Source organism: Accipiter gentilis, chromosome 22, assembly GCF_929443795.1.
Source record: "Accipiter gentilis chromosome 22, bAccGen1.1, whole genome shotgun sequence".
Lineage (NCBI taxonomy): Eukaryota > Metazoa > Chordata > Aves > Accipitriformes > Accipitridae > Astur > Astur gentilis.
In genome coordinates this window covers 13,822,257-13,841,172 of record NC_064901.1, presented here as the reverse complement: position 1 = coordinate 13,841,172, position 18,916 = coordinate 13,822,257, and the positions used below count along the sequence as shown (strand labels likewise).

The window sequence follows — 18,916 nt, the reverse complement described above, 5'->3', positions numbered from 1 at the left end:
CCAGGTGGGAACTTTCTTTGTTTTTTGTAGTTCTCGCTGTTCTTGGTGCTCCTGGGAGGCAAGAAGAGAGTTCGAGACCAGAACCACAGGGCGTTTGGTACAGCAGGCCTGGATAAGATCAGACAGGTTACACTGACAGCGCGCTCCCACAAGAGACTACCACGTCTCTCTCCAGAGAATTGAAGCAGACAAGAAGTTCAGCAGCCACTCATATTTTGGAAGCAACAGGTCAGGAGTTCTTTGTCTTTTTTCTCCTTGTTCTAAGTGCAATAAAATAAAATATAGAGGACTGTCCTCAAAAGTTTAGTGCAGAAAAATAGGAAAAAGAACTTCATAGAACAGGACTCTTCATCTTCAGGAAAAGGAGATATAAAGATTAATTTTGTATACCTGCAGGACACCCTAAATATACTTCTCGTGGATATCTAGCACTCCTGATATAGCACCTGGCTTTGCTAAAGGGCTCATGAGACAAACTGCTGCTGTAAGACCAAGCAACTAGTCTTAACTGCTCTTATTTTTAGCAGCATGCTCCAGCAGTTGAGACAGTGCCATGTTGTGCTGGTTTTGGCTGAGGTAGAGTTAATTTTCTTCATAGTAGCTGGTATGGGGCTATGTTTTGGATTTGTGCTGAAAACAGTGTTGATAACACAGGGATGTTTTCGTTACTGCTGAGCAGTGCTTACCGGTAGCCAAGGCCTTTTCTGCTCCTCACCCCAGCCCACCAGCGAGCAGGCTGGGGGTGCACAAGGAGTTGGGAGGGGACACAGCCGGGACAGCTGACCCCGGCTGACCCAAGGGGTATTCCAGACCATATGACATCATTCACAGCATATAAAGCTGGGGGAAGAAGAAGGAAGGGGGGGACATTCAGAAGGATGCCGTTTGTCTTCTGAAGTAACCATTATGCGTGATAGAGCCCTGCTTTCCTGGAGACGGCTGAACACCTGCCTGCCGATGGGAAGTGGTGAATGAATTCCTTGTTTTGCTTTGCTTGCATGTGTGGCTCTTGCTTTACCTATTAAACTGTCCTTATCTCAACCCACCCGTTTTCTCACTTTTCTCATTCTCTCCCCTCTCTCGAGGGGGAGTAAGTGAGCAGCTGTGTGGGGCTTAGTTGCCCGCTGGAGTTAAACTACAACACACATCAGCTTTTTGATCACACTAGCAGATATTAACAGATATTCATCTGGCCCTGCAGATAACCATCATGCTCTTCTTTTCACATGAAAGAAAGAAATAGGGGGTAGGCCTGGCTAGGGATGATTGAAATCCCTCAAAGAGTGTTTTGCCTTCTGGCTGCATCAAGGGCAGCATGGCTGTGTCTACACTCACAGAAGTCTTCAGTGAAGCCTTCAGAATCAAATTTGCCAGCTGTCCATGCTACCTAACTGCTGAAGTGCCTTCAGGTGGACAAGCTGTTATACCTGGGGTGAAAGGTCAGGTGCATCATCTCGGCATAGTTTTAATGTAAAGACTGTAGAGCTGTCTTGTTTTGAAGCCTAATTTGACGTAACATATCTGTCATTGACAGAAGTATTACAAAACACAAATAAAACTAGAGCACAAAGGTGTAAATATAAATGTCTTTGTTGGTTTATTGTTCTTTGTATGTAACAAGCTTTATTGTACAACTTAGACAACTTTAAAATGGAAAATGGTTAAAAATGTTTACAAAAAAGCATGTTCTTAGAAAATTATGCTAGCAAAAACATTGGGAGGAGGGAAGCAAAAAAAATTTTCAGTTCAGTGTGCAAACATTTTATAAAAATAGAAATACTAACTCTACAGGTAGCATTTCATGATAAATTATTTAAATAGCGTATCTACACAATTATGTGATTAACTATTACAATGGCAATGAGAAAAATAATTTATAAAAATACAAGCAATGGTATACAAGATGACAGGAAAAATATAACACAACATTAGAAATTGTATTTGACATTTTTTTTTCCAATGCCATTTCCTTACTGGGAATACATTTTCTGCAGAGAAATTTTGACTATGTACAGCATTAACTTTTTAGTACTACAGTAGCTTTAAAGTTTGTTAGACATTTGAACTCTGCTTAATCCAAAGGTTTTTTCTCAGTCACACAACAATGAGGTAATATTTGTACGTAAAACTTTCACTGTGTTCATTTCTTCTTTTTTGAAAAGACAAGGAAAGATGATAGGTATAAGGATGCTGCTCCTTCTGTTGGGGAAAACAGTCTTTTAATGTACACCAAGCCCTCTCCCTCTTTTGCAAGGAGCATCCTGAAATTCTGTCTAGTCCGTGAAGGATTCCTTCTGTTGTAGCTGCACATCACTAGCTACAGGAATCGGTGTGCAGCGGCACTAATAGCCAGTTGGAATGGTTACTGACTGTGGCCATTGTGCCTCTCTCTGCCATCTCCTTAGGGCAAGTACTCTAGTTTTGTGTCAGGCCCACTGACCAGTGCTAAAGCACTGCAGCCATTTCCCAGCACTAAATAACCACTAAGATGGTAAATGGCATTCCCTCATCTCTAGCACAGGAACCACTACCAGCTAAAGGGACTTGAGTTTTAGCACAACAGTTGCCTGCCAGGCTACCAACTGCCTTGCACAAAGAAAGGAAAAGCCAACATTGAGCTCAGACGGAGAAAAACAAACATCCCATTCCTCACCCTGCCACTTTTCCCTGTGCCTCAAAGCCATTATGGGAAAATTGCTCTTTGTAACAAATACATCACCACTATCTGTTCCAGACAAGATTTTTTTTTCTCAGCTAAACCCCCTCTAGTTTCAATATAGAACAGAGTTAATAAATAATCTGTATTTACAATCTTACAGTCGTGAAGACTTGTAACAATGATTAGGTGGATAGTCTTGACGCATTTCTTGTTGTTTTAATCAATAATCTCTCAGTCATTATAACATCAAGGATAGGTAAAAATAAATATTTTGCAATTTCAGTATTTATATCTACAGGCCCCTTCCCCTTCCCTCCAAACAAGTGGGGGGTTTAAAGCATCTCTGGCATGTAGAAAAGGAATGTTTTCATTACTATTATTTTTGTGCCTTTTTAACCATAAAAGGTAAAGCACATGCTGGTTTCCTGAAGGACAGCACAGTGCTAGCTGAGATGGCGGTGCTTTCTGGCACCATATCTGAAAGAAAACATTTAAAGGTAAGAAAGATCTGCATCTAATCAGGAAAAAACAGAATCTAATTGTAAAACCCAGTTCTCCCAAAGCTGGTGTGATCCAGTGTGCCAGTTTTTATCTGCTTTCCCCTTCCCACCATGGAAATCAGCTTTAGAATATCTGTTTTGTCCTGTGTAATAGAGCAGCTGATCTAGCTCTCCACAAATAGAATAAAAAGGCTGTGTTTTCCTCTGAAAGATATGACATTAAATGACGGTCATTTCTCCAAGCTAAGTGGATGTAAACCAAGGTAGCACAGCCCTCATTAAAAAAATTCCTCTCCCCTATAAAGAAAAGAAGACTTGGAGTTCACCCTCCCACCCAAAACCCCTTTTTCCCCACACAATGAAAGGTCTTCAGTTTAAGTAGTCCACAGCACATCCAAAGATGTTCTTTTTACAAAATGCTACTCCATGGGACCTCCAGTTAGAGGCAAGTGACACTGCACTGTGATAAACAGCAAACAAATGTCTTTCCTACTGAAAGAAGTGTGCTTGTTCAGTGAAGACAATTCTCATTTGCAAGACACATTTGTTTCCTTCCACTTCAGCAGAGGTCAGATACCAAGTATATTCTCACTTTCATTCTCTCAAAAGCATTCTCTTGAGGCAGATCATGTGTTTTGAGTCCACATTTATGCAGAAAGAAGAAAGGAAGGAATAATATAATGGTCCCAGGATTCATAAGGCTAAACATTTCAGAAGGTGCAATACCAGCATTTTTAAATAGTCTCTGGATCCAATAACCTTGTGATTACGGATCTGTGAAAGAGAAAAATAAGGTATTTAAATATTTGTGTATTATGCTTGATTACATCTAAGACATTAATCCTTAGAGACATTTGTAAAGAACATATTGTTAGAGAAAACTGAAAGTGCTTACGTGCTTTCTTGAGTTACACTTCAGAATCTAGTCTATGTAACCATTACGTAATGAAGTCACAATTTAAGATGACTAGGGCACCTGGAACTAGTCATATTCACTTATCTCCACTGAACTGCAAGAGTGCAATATATGGACAACCTACTTTGCTTGCTTTTAAGCAAATCAGGTTTTTTACGTGTTAGACACTACTCTTGCTTGCTAAAATCAATATTTTGCATTTTCACCTTGGACTTTCTCAGCTGTATTCATTCTAGTCAGCATTTTAAAAGGAGATTTGAGATATATTTCATATCTGGAACTTAACATGGATTTCTGATACTTTGAAATAACAGGATAGAAATATACTTAGAGTTTTTACATTTAAACTTGCAACTGTAAGGAGCTCATCCAGAAGATGCCCTGTTTTTGCCTGCAGAACTCACTTTAGATCAAGTCATGAAAGATCCATGGGTGATCTTTCCCTTGTAGCTCTTATTTCTTGATCCATTCTGTTTTACTTGGGAGCAGCTTTCCTGAACCAATTCATTTATATAGGATCTCTTAAATACAATGTCTTCCTTACCTCTGCATTCATATTTAAGATCAGAGAAGAACACCATTTCTTGAGAGAAGACAAATAATCCTAGCCGACCACCAGCATAGGTTTTGTCATAGATCGGTCCTGAGTCTGCCATGATTTTCTTCCCTTCATACATTACAACCCTACAAAGAGGCAACAGGTCAATCATCTATGACAAGCTGCTGTTATGTTCATCTTTACAGTCATCTGCTTTCCTTGTGATAATTACTTGAGAAGAGGATGATGCTTACCTGATGTAACCAGTCTTTGGTCTATGGCTGAGGCGCCATCTGTATGCAGTGAAATCTTTCCAGCCTATGTGACGAGGGTCATGCCACAAAGTTCTCACCTACAAAAGAATATTTTTTTATTAACCAAAGGCCTGAGATAACATAGCCATTATTTTGACATGAAGGTGCCTTGATGATCATCATTATGACTAGTAAAGGCTTAAAGTCAGTCATTAGGCTCTGTAATGGGTTCATTTGAAATCAACTGCATTTAAATTTACTTTTAAATATGTTAATAGGAAACTACTCCACAATTCCAGAAACAATTGATTCACTGCTGCTGGAAAGCCCATCTGCAGCATACAGTCCTGTTAATTTATTTTTTTTTTTTTTTTTTTTTTTTTACAATGTTTTGCATGATTGGGGATAATTACAAGATTATTGATTGGTCTTTGTCAAGAATGCTATGCCATTCTGATCAGCACATACAGACACCCTGCGTCTAACTTGTTGGAAGAACAGCCTGCCTTACAGTGCAGAAGAGTAGGTTATTAAAGCACCACTCTTACCTGGCCAGGAGTGTTTCCTGTGTGCCACAGAGCATTACGAAGGTGTTCTCCCGGACCAGTGGTGGAATTCACAACTTTGATGGAGAGACCCGAGTAGCCTTGAGCTTTGGTTGGTGTGGAGTCCCAGTAAGACTGGGTGATCTGCTTCCACATGACAACATAGAAACGACTGCTAGATTGGTAGCCAAATACAAAGCCTGCATAATCATCATCCCTTTCTGTATTGATGAAGAAGGTGCCACTGAAGTCCACAGCATTGAATTCATCAAAACCTATGGGGGCATTAAAGAAGAAAGTTTTAGGCACTGCTCTTCTGCAGTTCTTAAACAACTCCTTAATAGTTTCTGAAGTTCTCCCTCCCCCTAAAAAACCCCACCAAACAAACAGTGTAATGCCTGCCAAGAGTTAAAATTTTCCCCTTACCAACTGCAAGGCCAGGATCACAGTTGACTGTCTGAACCAGTTCTTTACCCTGATGACGAACAACCCAGTTTGGATCATTTTGGGATGTTCCTTTGGGATCCAGGGGAATCATCTGAAATCTTCGGAAATCAGTCTCACTAATGTCCACATTTTCAGGGCAGATATCGTCAATGTCTGGCACACTGTCTTGGTCAAAGTCATCTTTGCAAGCATCTCCACGTCCATCACCTGCAGGTCACAAGTCATTTTACCATTATATGACCATTGTTGTTTGCTTCCAAGTCTTGCAACTTGGCGTTGAAATCTTAATTGCAGATCTCTAATTGCCCAGGTGGCCAACACACTATAGAAGCAACAACAGCTACTGTGTAAATGCCCTTTCCCTCCAGTTTGATAGCAACTTATTCCTAATTTGGATACATGGTCATTTTTACATTGCTTCTTACTCCTGAGGAGCATATAACAGCAGTACAGACATTCTATCTTTTTGTTACTTGGAAGTTTTGCCCAACCTTAAATAGTGTGAAAAAATATAGCATCAATCTGTTGGAAGATACTCTTAAAGTGTTACTATGGTTTTGGCTATCTTACCATCAGAATCAGCTTGGTCAGGGTTGGCAACCAATCTGCAGTTATCTTTGTCATCAGGGATACCATCATTGTCATCATCATGGTCACAGGCATCACCTTTTCCATCCTTGTCATGGTCAGCTTGATTGGCATTGGGCACATAGGGGCAGTTATCAAGATTATTTTGATGGCCATCTTCATCTATGTCCTGGTTGTTGTCACACTGATCACCTATGCGGTCAGAATCAGTGTCTTCCTAAGAAAGGGAAAAAATAAAGAAATGTTTAGGAGACAAGTACATGCAGTAGTCTCACAGATTGTCACTAGAGTTACTTTTCAGAAAATACCTAGCAGCTGTTTGAACTGTGAGGGCATGTTATTTGATAAAGGCACCATTTGACAGATTAATAAGAATGATTTGTGACAAGTCAAATTTAAGCTGTAACTTGTTGTTCAAATAATTTCTACAGTACACAACACTATTTGTTTAGAATAGCAGTCTTCTGTATAAATAGTGCAAATCCCCTACCTGGTCAGGGTTGTGTTCCAGTGGACAGTTATCACACTGATCTCCAACACCATCCAAGTCTGTATCCCTCTGGTCTACATTGTAGACATATTGGCAGTTGTCCATTTCATTAAGGACCCCTGCAAAATTAAGGAGAGTGCATTCATGTAAGTCAGACATCTAAATGCTGCAGAGAACTACATAAAGCCACTGCACACTTCTTGATATATTTTTAAAGCATTTTGAGCAGCATTTGAAAGCTTTGAAACTTGACTCATCACTAGCTCTGCCACACACTTCTGTTCCTACTGCCTGCAAGAGTAGAGTTAGAATCTAACTGTGCTAAAATATACATATTTCAAGGCAAGTTTCCCTTAGCCATAACTTACTTCAGTAGTCTTTATGTCCTGAAACCACCAGAGAACTTTTGTGTGTTCAGGGATAAATGGTGGTAGGAAATCAGTGGTACATTTGGTACCTTTGATCAATCTGTGAGTAGAAAATCATCTAAAGGAGTGATTAGAGGCCACTTACCATCTCCATCAATATCCACTGCACATGCATCTCCTTCTCCATTGTTGTCAGTGTCAGTTTGATCAGGGTTGTGATTGTAAGGGCAGTTATCACAGCGGTCACCAACATCATCCCTGTCATAGTCATACTGCTGTGGGTTGTAGATGAATGGACAGTTGTCCTGCAAGAGCAAGAAGTCAAGGTTTAAAGAGTCAAATTAAAGCTTTAACCAGATTCTGCTTATATTTGTACTGCTATACAAAAGGAGAAATGAAAGGCAGGGAAACAGTTAAAACTGCAATGCTTCTATCTCAAAACACCCTTGCATGAGTGTAGGAATGGCTGAATAAAAATGAAGATTCACTTCCAAAGCTCAGCCAGCTGCAGAAAGTTTGTCTCCATAGTTATGGATCTCTAAAGGTTTCTAGGATAGCTGTCAGTGCCAGCAATATCCTATGGTCCTCTCAAGATTAAGGTCAGAAGCTAAACCCCAGCCTTAGGAAGGGGAATGGGAAAGCTACATTCTCAAAGGCTGTTCTTTTGTGTTGTCTTACCCGGTCATCAGGAATACTGTCATCATCATCATCGTTGTCACAGGCATCACCAATCCCATCCTTATCATAGTCTTCCTGCCCTGAGTTGGGCAGATTAGGGCAGTTATCCTAGAAAGGAGAAAGTACACAGATGTGTTTACTCCTGGCATGACTACAATAGGGATTTTAGCACATAAGAGCTAATCATTAGGCAAAATCATAATACCTCAGTCAAGTAGGTGTTATCTTAACTGTAATTCTCTTTATTTTAGCTAGTTGCTACTGTGAGGATAAGTCTTAGAAAGCCATAGTTCAAATAATTTTTAAAACAAGGATTTAGCTGCTTTTGAGAATCTCGCCCTCTTTTTCTTCCCTTGGAGACAGATACCTGTCAGAGCAAAGCTGATATAGGTATAGCCTAAACTAGAGTCTTCCTAGAACATTTATAACAAGCTTTTATAATTGTGTCAGGCTTCATTTTTTCCCCATATTGCAGGAATATCTAAACCAACAAGAGCCTCCTAGCAATACCTTGACAATAGTACCCTTACATAGAGGGGTATTTTACCAGTTTTATTTGCAGAGAGGATAGTTTAATAGCTCTAACTAGAGATTTACTTTATACCTCACACCTAACATATTTTGTTTATTTCTCAGACAGGCAGGCTGTTATAACAGTAGATGGGAAAACATCATAAACTTACCTTTTTACAGTGGTAAGTGGCATTGGCAACACAAACAAGGTTCTCATTTGGCCACCCATCCAAGTCAGTATCTTCTCCACAGATTATGCCATTGCCAGCATAGCCTGGTTTACATTCACAGCGATACATGGGGTCACTGAAGTGGCCAAGGTAATTGCATTTGGCATTCTTGTTGCAGTCATGTGTTCCATCTGTGCATGGATTACGTGGCTTGCAGACCTAGAAGACGACACAGAAATTAAATCCACTGGAAACATCTTTTTATCCCTCATTTTTCCCCAGAGATTCAAATAAAACATGGAGAATGCATGCTCGTTATGATCAGCTATCCTTCAATCAGAAAAAAGCTTTATACATTACTTTCTTCCACTCCAACTCCAGTAGCAGTTTTAGCGCTAATCTTTTTTTTGTTCAAACCTTATTTATTTTCAAATAGAACCAAGCACTAATATCTCCAAGGCACGTATTCATAGAATCATTTAGGTTGGAAGAGACCTTCAAGATCGAGTCCAACCATCATCCATGCCCACTAAACCGTGTTCTGGAGTACCTTGTCTATGCGCTTTTTGAATACCTCCAGGGATGGTGACTCAACCACTCTCCTGGGCAGCCTGTTCCAATGTCTGACAACCCTCCCAGTAAAGAAGTTTTCCCTAAGATCCAATCTAAATCTCCCTTGCTGCAACTTGAGGCCATTTCCTCTTGTCCTATCTCCAGCCACCTGACAGAAGAAACCAGCACCCACCTCACTACAACCCCCCTTTCATATAGTTGTAGAGCGATAAGGCTTGCCCTCAGCCTCCTTTTCACCAGACTAAACAGCCCCAGCTCCCTCAGCCGCTTCTCGTAAGACTTGTGCTCCAGGCCCCTCACCAACTTGGTTGCCCTTCTCTGGACACGCTCCAGCACCTCAATGTCTTTCCTGCAGTGAGACGCCCAAAACTGAACACAGTACTCCGGGTGTGGCCTCACCAGTGCTGAGTACAGGGGAGCAATCACCTCCCTGCTCCTGCTGGCCACACTATTTCTGATACAGGCCAGGATGCCATTGGCATGAATGAATACTCACTAAATTACTCTCCTAAAGTTATGTATAACATCTGAACCCTGCATGGCTGAGGACACCAATTTTTGAAAGTCATTTTGAACTTCAGTAGAAACTGCTTAATCCTTCTCTGTTCACAGAGGATGGCATTTTATTAAATGTACCAAGTCCTTCTTCCCTGAAATGCATAGCTGCTTTCTGTTGTTTACAAACTTTGTGAGATTTCATAACCCAGAACAGTTCTCAAGTTGACAATACCTGTTTGTTAGCCGTGGCATCCTCAACACTGCGACCAAATGGCTGTGTCCCAGTGAAACGTGGTGGACAAGGCAGACAGTTGTACCCAGGTTCAGTATTCTCACACCTGTGCACTCCATTGAAGACAAAGCAAGCATCAGGAACCTCTTTGCACTGAAAGACAAGTTTGAGATAGAGAAGAACAATAATTAGCATTATAAAAACAGCAGGATTTTATCCTTCCTTCCCATTTTCTTTCACTCCATTTTCAAGGAGCAAACTCTAGTCTTCTTACCTCATCAATGTCTTGGCAGTGGACGCCATCACCATGGTAGCCAGCAGGACAGGCACCACACTTCCAGGAACCATCAGGGGAGCTGGTACATGTAGTCCCCGCAAAGCAGGGATTAGACAGACACCCATCTGAGAAACAAATGAGAAAGTGTTAAGATGAGGGACACTTCCCATGCTGCTGCAATGCTGTATTTGGCTGATATGCTGGTTTAAAACTCTAGCACTTGTGTTTTACAGACTTATGTCAAATTTTTTAATCAGTATTTTCAGTACTGTCCACAACCTTCAGAAGTTTATGGGAAAATGGATACTCACCAATTGGACAGTCCTGTTTGTTGCAGACCTGAGTCCCTCTAGCTTCACCTACGCAAGTCTTCCCACCATACTGAGGCTCAGGATTATTGCAGAGACGACTACGTTTTTGAAGTCCTCCTCCACATGTCACTGTGCAAGCATCCCATGGAGACCACGGTCCCCAGTTGCCATTAACTAAAGGGAGACAGAAGACGTGTAGCTTTAAATTCAGTGGTACACCTAGTTTCTACCTGACTAAGGACAATTACTTTTATAGTGACAGCACTTCAGCTATCAGTGACAGAATTAATGGACTCCATGGAAGAGCCATAGAAAACAATTTACTTTCATCTAAACAGCTTGGTTTCATCTGAAACTAACCTGTGAGGTTTTACCTAGCCCACCTCTAAACTTAAAGAGAGAAGATTACTAGAACTAGATTATATAGCAATCTACTCAGGAAGTTCATTTTTAAGCTACTGAACAGTAGTTACTATCTGGACACACTTACTTGGGCAAGGATCTTTCTGGCAGGATTTGTTTTCTCTTGCCTCACCCTCACAAGGTTTGCCATTCAGCTGTGGTACTGGGGAGTTGCAGAGACGAATTCTTGTGATGATGCCCGTGCCACAAGTGACAGAACATGATGACCATGGTGACCAGTGACTCCAGCCACCATCCTGTTTAACTACAAGAGGGAGATGTCTGTTGTTAATAGTTTCTGAAGAACAGACTTCAGCCGCACAACACCTAGGACGTAGCCAGTACCAGAACTGTACCAAAGACTCCATATATATTGGATAGCCTCGGCACCGTCCCAGATCAAGTTGTTTTGTCACTAGAGACATTGCATAACTAATCTGGCCTCAAGTTTTGTCCTGGGAGCAGTGCCCAAACATGCTTATTTGCTGCATTAACTACCTGCTCCCTTTACCCATTGAATTTAAGTCCTTAAAGCTAGAAGCCAATGGTCCATCACCAGTGACAATGCTACATGGTAATCTTTGCTGTTAACATTAAGCCAATAAAAGCAGCCTGTCTTATTACCAGTGTGAGCAGATTAAGTACTTACATCTCTTATCACACTCCTGAAGGTGGCAAGTCCGAGTCTGTACAGAAGACCCTTCGCAGCGGTTATTGAGACTGTCACAGGATCGCCCTCTCTGCTGAATGCCATTCCCACAGGTCACAGAACATGAAGTCCATTCAGACCAAGGAGACCATCCATCATCTGCATAGTCGCTAGCTGCGGAGGGATACAGCTCTGTTACAGCTCTGAATAAGACTCCAGGTATGTGTTTTTCCATAGTCTATTCTTCCACCCATCTCTCCACAAAAAGAGGACACAACTGTCCTCAAAAGCCACATGCGTCTTCCTTTCTTGTACAAGATAAAGACCATGAACTCAAACATTTCAGTGCTCACATGCATTGCTTAAGTGATTAACGTCAAAGAGGCATCACGCTAACCTTACTCCAGTGGTGCAAGGTTATATCCAGTTGCAGTATACTTAAGAGCAGCATGTGTCTAGCTAGATGAAGCCAACTACTATAGAAGTGTGAAGGTATTAAGTACTTACGCCAGCACCGGGGGCAGCACTCGCCATCAGGCACAGTGGCATTGGAACAAGGCATGAGAGGACAGGACACTTTCCGGCATATAGTGGCAGAGTTCTATAAAGAATTGAGAGAACTGCAATAAGCAGGTTGAATATAAACAACGTCTGGAGTCTGATTAAGTGATAAAGAGATCTTTTCTGCAGCACTTAAAGGACTCAATAGCACATCTAAAGCAGAGACCCTTGTGTTTAGAGCTAATGCAACACTGGTATTTTTAGTCAAACTTCATCTCGTTCCCAATCTCACCCATTATTTTTCAGCCAAGAGCAGAAGTATTTTGGTTTTGCAGAGGTTGATCAAGAGTAGCTACCAAGATGCTGGCTAGAGTAAGAGACTATCACGTGATACTCAAGTGTAAGGTCAGACTTCAAGGGAATGAAATAAGAACGAGAAGCCAACTTTCTTTTCAGTTAATATGGATTTAAGCTGATTATATGGTAAAGATAAAATGAGTTTAGTGGACTCTGCTCAAGAACCATGAAATCTATAACTTATACTTAGAGTTCTTTGATCTTTAAGCCAAGTGGGCAGGGTAAGGACACCCACCTCCAATCTCAATGAGAGCTAAAGAGCAGCCTGTAGTTTCACTTCTTGAAGGTAGCAGCTTGGTCAGAAGAATGCTCTCATGATTACTATTTTAATCTCCCCAGGCAAATGACTACATTAAGGCAATTACAGCCAACATTGAGTAAGAGGGTTGGTAGGAAAGAGGCAAATGCAGAAGTCACAGTATCATTTGCTGACTACAAGACAAAAGATGTAGAGGCCTATTGAAGCAGATGCAGAACTTGAGGTGCCTTGGATTGCACATGTACAAATACTCAACCTCTCAATTCTAAACTGTGGCAGGCAAGTTAACCCACTTTTTGGTAGACTGGTACTCCAAGATGCTTTTGCTAAGGTATACTTACAGTTAAAGGGAGCAAGCAAAGAGTTTCTTTAAACTCTGAAACTATGTTTTAGTGTGCTTTTACAACATTCCGCAGAAGCGGAACGCAAACCATAAATATCTTGCAAGGGGATCCTGGGGTTTAAACAGCTAAACTGAAATCTGGAAGGGATTGCTGTTCCATATAATCTGTAACAGCTAATAGGACACAGCTAGAAGCATTTATTAAACAAAAAAGTAAGTTTAAGAGCCTTTACTGAGTACTAGAATGTCTTTCCCTACTAAGCCAGCAGGAGGTTCAGTGAGGACAGAAGGTGGATCTAAAGCATTCCAGGGAGCAGAGCTGATGGTACTATCAACTTGTTCTATTGATGCTGACTTTTAGTTTACTCATGGACTTACATGAAGAATACAGGCATTCCCCAAATTAAGGAACTAGAAGTGTGTCAACAGCTATATCAGAGTGGCATTTTGTATAATTTTCTAAAATACTGCTGTTGTAACACTGTATGAAAGCTGCCTTTATACCAGGGATCTAGTAGGATGAAATAAACTGAATAATTCTCTGGCTACTGTAGTATGCCCAGTTCTGTGTAGGATTCACTTTCTAACAAAGAATGTAATTTTAGAAATAGCTGTTAATTTCAACTCATGAATTTATATACAGAGGATTTATGAATGTGAGGAATCTTACCTGGCAGGTACATTCAGTGCAGCTGTCAATAGTCCACTCCTCTTTATTTTTGTGCAAGATTCCATTATGAATGCATACTCCAGGAGTGATCTGGACCACTTTGGCAATGAGTTCATTTTCTTCAGTCTTGGGGGAGGCAGGGAAGTGAAGCAGAGAGAAGGTATTTAGAAGTTAATACAGAAAACAGCCTTTTCCACAAAAGTCATAGAGTAAAGTTACTACTGTTTATCCAAGCTCTCAAAGGGCAGGTTACAATTCATTCACTAAGTGCCAGTTAATGAAAGGTACCATGAATTTAACCAACACTCACCACTTTGCGAACTCTGTCTTGAAGTGTTGTAACCATGGACCGGAGCCCTTGCAGTTCCACAAACATATTTGTTAGCTCATCACAGGAAAAACCACAGACTGCTTGGATGTCCTTTGTTTTATGGCCAATATAATTAGTGCGGATAGCTGGGCTGGAACCATTGATGGGGTTGTCCAAAGTAATGATCGCACTAGTGGCTAAGAGACAAAGACACACATAAGGTAAATGCATTTTTTACCACGTACATTTATCATTCCGGGGTAACACCTGCTAAACAGCTGCCACCAGGTTCATTAGGGTGCCTGCAGAAATATAATCTTATTTCTTATGCAACATGGATTTGCATGTCAGTGTACTTCTGAGTTCTGTTTCAACTTGTCTTTCCAACATAATGAGGAATCTTATTTTTAATAGGTCATTGGATTCAGAAGATTGCAAACTTACAGCTGGAGCAGCCTTTGTTCCTCAGGATAGTTTCCAGAGTGGTTCCAAACACAAACCGCACATTCTGCAGCAGTCCCTGTGGGCAGAGGAAGAATTACAGCTACTTGCAGCGACTGCAAGGGAAAGTACAACTTCTGTGGAGAGAGCCTGTAGGCACTGAAGGTGACGCAAGATCATTATGAGTAATTTCATGACAGACAGATGGCAAAGTGAAGTATGTTGCTTTATTCTCCTTAATGATAACAAGCCCTGCTTCCTAGCATTCTCATCCTTGACCACAAGGACCTGGCAACTCTTCGGGCAGGAAGGAAAAAACCCACAAATTTCTGAATCTTATATAGGAAGCTGAGCAATGAAGCGCCAACTACCTGTTTGGAAGCTTCAGTGCTTTCTTATTGCTGCAGCAAGTCCTATACCTGCAAATCTAATGCTTCACCCTTCAAACTCCATTGTTAAAGTTTAGTAGATTTAGACGTCGTCCATATCAGGTGTACACAAACTAGTCAGCGGTAGAACCCTTTCTCCCTATTAGCCAAGTCTTTGTAGCTATTTAGGCTGGTTAAGTAGCTAAGGCACCTTCAAGACCAATAACTGAATATACTAGGCAAAACCATAAGTGGAAGTCTTACCTGGAAGTTGTCATTGACTCCCCCTTTGGCAATACGGAGCCTGGCACTGCTGGCCAGGTCCCTAGTGAAGATGTTCTGGATGGGGATGTCCAGTTCAGCATTCTCCATTTTCTCACACCCCACATACAGCTGAGCCCGGTCCTCCTGCACAAACAGGGTGATATTCTTCCAGTGTCCTGTAGCTAGCAAGGCATCCTCTACTGACACTAACTGCTGCTTTCCATCACCAGAAAGGCTCAGGTCCAGGGTGCCTGCCTTGCCATTTGATACTAGACTGAAGACATGACCAGAGCCATCTTTCTGTTCCACGGACAGCAGCGTGCCTCTACTCTTCTTGGCTTGCCGGAGAGTGGCCAGGAGGATGAAGCCCTTCTCAGCATGGATGGCATCTAGTAAGTCTTGAAACCTGGAGTCAGGGACAGCAGGGATGCGACTGGCATCTTCAATGCGGTAAGCAGGGCTGGAGGATTCTGGTCCCTTCACCAGGTGCACCCCGGGTGCCCGGCGCCCAGCTCCCTTCCGAATGAAGCCGATGAGTTCAAAGAGATCGAAGACGCTGTTATCATCACTCCTAGACTCTGCAGAGGGATCAGAACAAGCATCATGAGCAAGGGACAAGAAGAGGCCGAGTAGGTCCATATCTCCCAGGATTGCTTAACACAGCGGCTCGTGGCACATATTGTGCGAGGTACAGCACCTCACGCTAGAGCACAGACAGTAGCTCTGACGGTACGGCAGTCCCGCGGGGAGCTGCTGCGCAGCAGTGCATGTGCGTTCTTGTACAGGAGCCAGTCGGCACAGGAATGCCAGGTACCTGCTGACTGACACACAGGTAGCAGCCGTTCTGGCACCTCGTTAGACTCTAGCAGAGGAGAAACGGACAGCAGAAGCCCAGCCTACAGTATTCCTATGCTAGGATGCAGCGAAGTCAGCTCGCTTAGTCTGGCTGGCTGACAACGAGCCCAATAGCAGCTTCTCTATAGCACCACGACGGCAGCTACTGCCCCATTCCTTCCTCAGGCAGTCCCTACATCACGTTCCCCCTCTCCTCTGCCCAGTGCAGAGGTGGACAAGCCACGTGCTCAAGTCCCGGAGTCTCTGCGTTTGTGTTCCTGAAGGTTACAGAAATTCCCACACCAGAGAAAGTTTCCTGTTCCCAACTAGCTGATGCTCAGGCTAAAAAGTTTCCGTTCATTGCTCTCCCGAGCACAATTTCAGCTGCCTGCAGAGACACCAAGAAGTGGTGGGGTTTTCGGTTCCCCCCTCCCACCTCTTCCCTGACGGCTCCGCGTACCAGCACCGTCCAGCTCTTACCTGCCGTGCGCCTGGCCTCCGAGACGCCGAGCGTGAGGAGGAGGAGGAGGACGAGAAGAGCCGTCGGCCCCATGGCAGAGGTCTTGCCCCTGGACCAGCCTGCGGGCAGGCACAAGGAAGGAGGTCACCGCGCTGCCGTCGCACCCAGGACCCACCGCCCAGCGGCTCCCCGGAGGCGGGCAGGCTGCGGGGACGGGGCAGGTGCCCCCCCCCCCCCCGCCCGCCGCTGCCGCCGCCCTCGGAGGGGACAGCGAGCGCGGCGGGAGCCGCTTCAGCACTTACCTCCGGGGAGAGCGATCCGGGCGGGCGGCTCCGGCCTCCCGCGCCTCCGGGGACCGGCGACCAGTATCCTCGGGCAGCCCTCGACTGTCCCGGCTAGGGAGGGAGGGAGCGCGGGCGAGCGAACAGCGGCGCCTCGTCGGGGGGAGCGGAGCGGCGGGTCCCGGGCGAGGAGGAGGAGGAGGAGGAGGAGGAGACGACGGCGGCGGCGGCGGCGGGCGGCGGGATCGGCGCTGCCGGGACACTGCGGGCGCCGGGCGCCGCGCGCGCCTTTAAAGGGTGGCTCGCATTCCTCGGCGCGCGGCGGGCCAATCAGCGGCGGCGGGGCAGGAAGCGGGAGGCGGGAGCCCGGTGGCCTCGCGGCCAGAGACAACTTTCCACAGGGGCCGGGGGGCGGGGACGGGCCCGTTGCCGCCGCCGCCGCTCCCCCGGCCGCCGCCGCCGCCGCCGCCGCCGCCGCCGGCGGCCGGGGGAGCGGACGGGAGGCGTCGCGCTCGGCCGCGCCACTTGGGGGCGCCCCGCGAGCTCGTACGGCTCTCGTCCGTCAGGGCCGGCCGGGCGCGACGCCGCCGGCTCCCCGTCGCCCTCTCCGCCAGCAGCGGGGAGCCGCGGCGAGGCCGTCGGGGGCCCTCGTCCCCCCGAACCTGTGGTGAACCGCGTCCGGCACCCGATCCCCGCCGCTGCTCGCCTGTCCCGCTGCCCGCCCGGCGTCCCGTCCCGTCCCGTCCCGTCCCGTCCCGTCCCTGCCCTCCGGCCCCTCGGGTCCCGGCCGCTCGCACTGCCCTCAGCCCCGCGGCGAGGGGTGAGCGTGTCCCGGCCTGGCGGAGCCCGCCAGCCAGCCGTAGGGGAAGGAGGGCCGCCTGAGGGGGCGCAGCCCGCCGCAGGTGCCTGCCGGCGGCCCGGCTGGGCCGTGGGGCAGAGGTGTGCCTGAGCGCCGCTACCCGCGGCTGTTTTGAGCCACTCGAGGAAAGCGGTCTTCACTTCGTTAACTTAATTCGCTTAATGGGAAGCTTCTCTTCCTGCCCACTGGTCGCAATACGCAGCACACGGGACACCGGGTGCGCAGAAGGGGGGGGGAAACGTCAATTCTCGCTCGCTCTTTCTGCCCACCCTTGGAAAGGACGCGGGCCAGGTCGTGTGGGGGAAGCGAGGGCAACGATGGCGGGGCAGGAAGGCAGGCCGGAGGGACGGGGGAGCCTGGCGCCTTCTCCTTCCCACTCCGCTTCTTCCTTGCCACTGGAGAAGAGTGCATGGGAATGACCCCAGGTTAACGACTTCGCTTAAGGAACGAAATGACTAACGCTGTACTGCAGCTGAGAATCTCCCGTAGCGGCTTTGTTTAATGAACAAAATGACTAACGCTACTTCAGCCAAGAATTTCTCACGTAATCCGGATTTCAGGTAAGAGGAAAGCTTTTAAAGGTTAAAAAGGCAGGTTGGCTACATCATGTCGTATGTGCTCCGTATGACCGAAAGCGATTTGAGTGTGTGAAACAGCTCTGAAGTAATCGAATTCCAAAAATGGTTAATTCCTCTGCATTCCCCGGCCTTTGTATGCTTGGCATGTGCTTCTGTGGAAAGCTGAGTGTCAGTGAACGAGAAGGATCCCGTCAGGCGATTGCGTGTGTGGTGAGGGAAAATCGGAGTGAGCTTGGCAGCCCTGAGCAGTGACTGAGTTGGACTCTGAACTGAACTGTGTAAAACGCATCAGGCAATCAGACTGGCTAATGTATGAGGAGGCATTACTGCTCTACAGATTATCCCAGGAAATGCCTTCGGAAATTCTTGACCCAAAGAATGAGATAGCTGCAGAATTGTGTACATTAGGATAAAGCCAAAATGATTGCCTGCCCTTTTAACTTAAGAGATAGAGTATACCATCTGAAGTAGGCCTCTTTATTGCATAATGATTCATAGAAGAAAAACCTCAAGTGTCTTGAGATAAAAAACTGTGAGAGAAGAGAGATGATGGTGATGGTGAGAGCCCTGCCGGGAAAAAAAAAAAATCAGCAAGGGAGAGAGCAAGAAAGAGGCACTGACTGCTCCTACCTGGACAGGGTTAACTGACAGGTAGTTGTAATTCTTAGTGGTCAGCCCACTAAGCCCCTGTATATACCAGTGAGTTTCTCTGATGGATTGTCTCATGGAAGTCAAAGGGGCTGCTGCTCATGTGAGCTTGTGTCTTGGAGCCTGGGGTGTTAT

General features: G+C 45.0%; 1 protein-coding gene across 1 annotated transcript; it reads right to left on the bottom strand.

Moving 5' to 3' along the window:
• Window positions 1-1,574: 1,574 nt before the first annotated feature.
• Window positions 1,575-16,895, bottom strand: THBS1 (thrombospondin 1). Its single transcript, XM_049825427.1, has 22 exons — window positions 16,718-16,895; window positions 16,436-16,534; window positions 15,122-15,699; window positions 14,493-14,568; window positions 14,049-14,245; window positions 13,739-13,864; window positions 12,116-12,209; window positions 11,609-11,782; window positions 11,048-11,224; window positions 10,558-10,731; window positions 10,244-10,371; window positions 9,970-10,122; window positions 8,667-8,885; window positions 7,984-8,091; window positions 7,451-7,610; window positions 6,938-7,056; window positions 6,430-6,664; window positions 5,839-6,066; window positions 5,416-5,687; window positions 4,868-4,965; window positions 4,620-4,759; window positions 1,575-3,933 (listed from the first exon to the last, which is right to left on the bottom strand). The coding sequence occupies exons 2-22, from the start codon at window positions 16,506-16,508 to the stop codon at window positions 3,926-3,928; spliced, it is 3,537 nt and encodes a 1,178-aa protein (XP_049681384.1). The 5' UTR covers window positions 16,509-16,534; window positions 16,718-16,895; the 3' UTR covers window positions 1,575-3,925.
• Window positions 16,896-18,916: the final 2,021 nt, after the last annotated feature.